At 44.1% G+C, this 2500-nt stretch overlaps 1 protein-coding gene across 1 annotated transcript; it reads left to right on the forward strand.

Annotated features, from left to right (window-relative positions):
• The first annotated feature begins 874 nt into the window (after window positions 1–874).
• LOC134078881 (complement C1q-like protein 2) lies at window positions 875–1500 on the forward strand. The gene has a single exon (XM_062535048.1). The coding sequence runs from the start codon at window positions 928–930 to the stop codon at window positions 1498–1500; it is 573 nt and encodes a 190-aa protein (XP_062391032.1). The 5' UTR covers window positions 875–927.
• The last annotated feature ends 1000 nt before the right edge of the window (window positions 1501–2500 follow it).

Below are 2500 nucleotides of genomic sequence, written 5' to 3' on the forward strand. Positions count from 1 at the left end.
TTATAGCTGAGAAATAAAAAACAAGAATGCTAAAGTAAAATCACTACAGTATATCTCTTTGTTGACTAGACCCACTTCTACATGTAACCTTTTTAGCTCTAAGTTTTAGGTTAGGCATTGGAAACATTGATAACTGAATGAGCAGATAAGTGCTGGGAAGAACACTGTATCATACAGATGTGATCAGTGTCCCTGAGCTTAAGTTCAGCCTATAAATTATTAACTCTTATATAACCACTAACTAAGGTATAAAAAGAGGATGTTCACAGACTGAGTCTCAGACAGAACTGGTACAACTACTACTACTAGTCATATCTGTTGTAGCTATTGTACTGTTACAGTATCACTACTTACTGCTGTGTGTGACAGAGAGTGTTGGTGAACATGAGGGCCGTCATCCCACTGCTGGTGCTGCTGTTCTCCATGTGTGGAGCTCAGACTCAGAGCACCCAGACTGAAGTTCAGACAGAGAGCCAGAGCACTGGGGCTGCTGCTGCTGCTGCGGTCACTACCCAGCTGGACGTCGCTACTGAGCTTGCTCGACTCAGAGACACCGTAGATGAGCTCGGAACCACAGTGGTGGAGCTGAGAGTGACTCTGACCTTCACCCAGAATGAGCTACAGAACACCAAATCACTGCTGTACACAGTGGAGGATGAGAACAATGCTCAGTCGACAAAGCTGGCCGTCATGACAGAACGACTGGTGGCCAGTGAGACTAAAGTGGACGCTCTGGAAAGGGTGATCGCAGCGCAACACACAGACCTGACCACTATGAAGACTGAAATGGAGCATCTGAAGATGGAAACTGCAACACAGGAGTCAGAGCTGACCACTATGAAGACTGAAGTGATGAACCTGATCAAGGAAAATGCAGCACAAGAGACCAGACTGTCTGCCAGTGAGACTGAGGTGGAGAACCTGAAGATGGAAACTGCAGCACAAGAGACCAGACTGTCTGCCAGTGAGACTGAGGTGGAGAACCTGAAGATGGAAACTGCAGCACAAGAGACAGAGCTGGCAGCAGTGAAGACCAGACTGGCAGATACTGAGACTGATGTAGTGAATCTGGAGAAAGAGATCACAGAGCAACCCAAGGTGGCATTCTCAGCAGGGCTGACTAACTCAGGATTCATAGAGTCTGGGAATACTGACCTGAACTTGGTCTTCACTAAAGTCATCACCAATGTTGGACAGGCCTACAGCAGCACAACAGGCTTCTTCACAGCTCCAGTCAGGGGAGTCTACTACTTCAGATTCACTGTTGCAGATGTACTATCCTCACGCTCAATGACCATCAGGATGTGTAAGAATGGAGAGCAGATCATGTATTTACATGAGTATGATACTGATGGACAGGTCTCCTATCTGTCCAGTGGTGCTACTCTGCAGCTGGAGGAGGGAGATGTAGTTAACATGCGACTCCCTGCAGGCTACAAGCTCTTTGATAATACTAATAATTACACCACCTTCAGTGGCTTCCTGCTGTTTACTCTCTGAATGGAACACACTGCTCAACTGATCATGTTGTCAAATGAATTGTGTTTCATGAAAATGAAATAAATAATTTTAAGCATCAATCTGTGTGTGTGTCATCATGGAGAATAATGAGTTATGAATGACTCAACAGATTCACATTTTGTCAGGAAAACACAATAATAAAAATCTATTTAATCAGAAATTGAATTAAAACACTACCATATAAATACTGTCACTGCAGTGAGCCACACATTATATGTCCTCAGAACACTAAATGATGAACACAATATACTGACTGACTTAGACATGGATTCATTTTCAAAAAATAATATAATAATTATTCAATATACTCTGATCATACATCAAAACTCCACAACTCTCTTATTTCTCACCCTGTTTCCTGTTCTCTCACCCTGTCATTGAGTGTCTGTGTACCTGTGTACCTGTGTGTGTGTGTGTGTGTGTGTGTGTGTGTGTGTGTGTGTGTGTGCGCGCGCGTGTGTGTGTGAGCATCAGCGTGCGTACATACAGTATGTGTGTGTGTCTGTGAATGCGACAGAAAGCAGCTCTTGTTGGTCAACATGTGCCTGTGTAATGAAGATTTCTATCTTTACCTCTCACACACACAAGACTGCGGAGACAGAAACTTCAACAGGAGTGGAGAGAGGGTAGTCTCTTACAATCTCACAATCGAACACACACACACACACACACACACACACGCACACACACACACTGGTCACAAGTACCAAGAGTTCAACTCTGTGTGTGTCACATTCGTTGACTGTCTAATCATGTAACACACCGAGTCCATTATGTCCAATTCTCACTCTAACTTTAAGAGTTATCACATCACATACACCCTGAAAGAGTACCAATATGACAACTATATGACTACAGCTTCTCTGTGTTTCTTGTGTGTAACACCAAGGACCAAGCTGGAAATAAGTACTTTACTTCACTATGCCATCCCCCCACCCCCGCAAACTTCACAGATAAGGGGGGTCAACACAAGGCCTGC

The sequence above is a fragment of the Sardina pilchardus genome, chromosome 4, assembly GCF_963854185.1.
Source record: "Sardina pilchardus chromosome 4, fSarPil1.1, whole genome shotgun sequence".
Lineage (NCBI taxonomy): Eukaryota > Metazoa > Chordata > Actinopteri > Clupeiformes > Clupeidae > Sardina > Sardina pilchardus.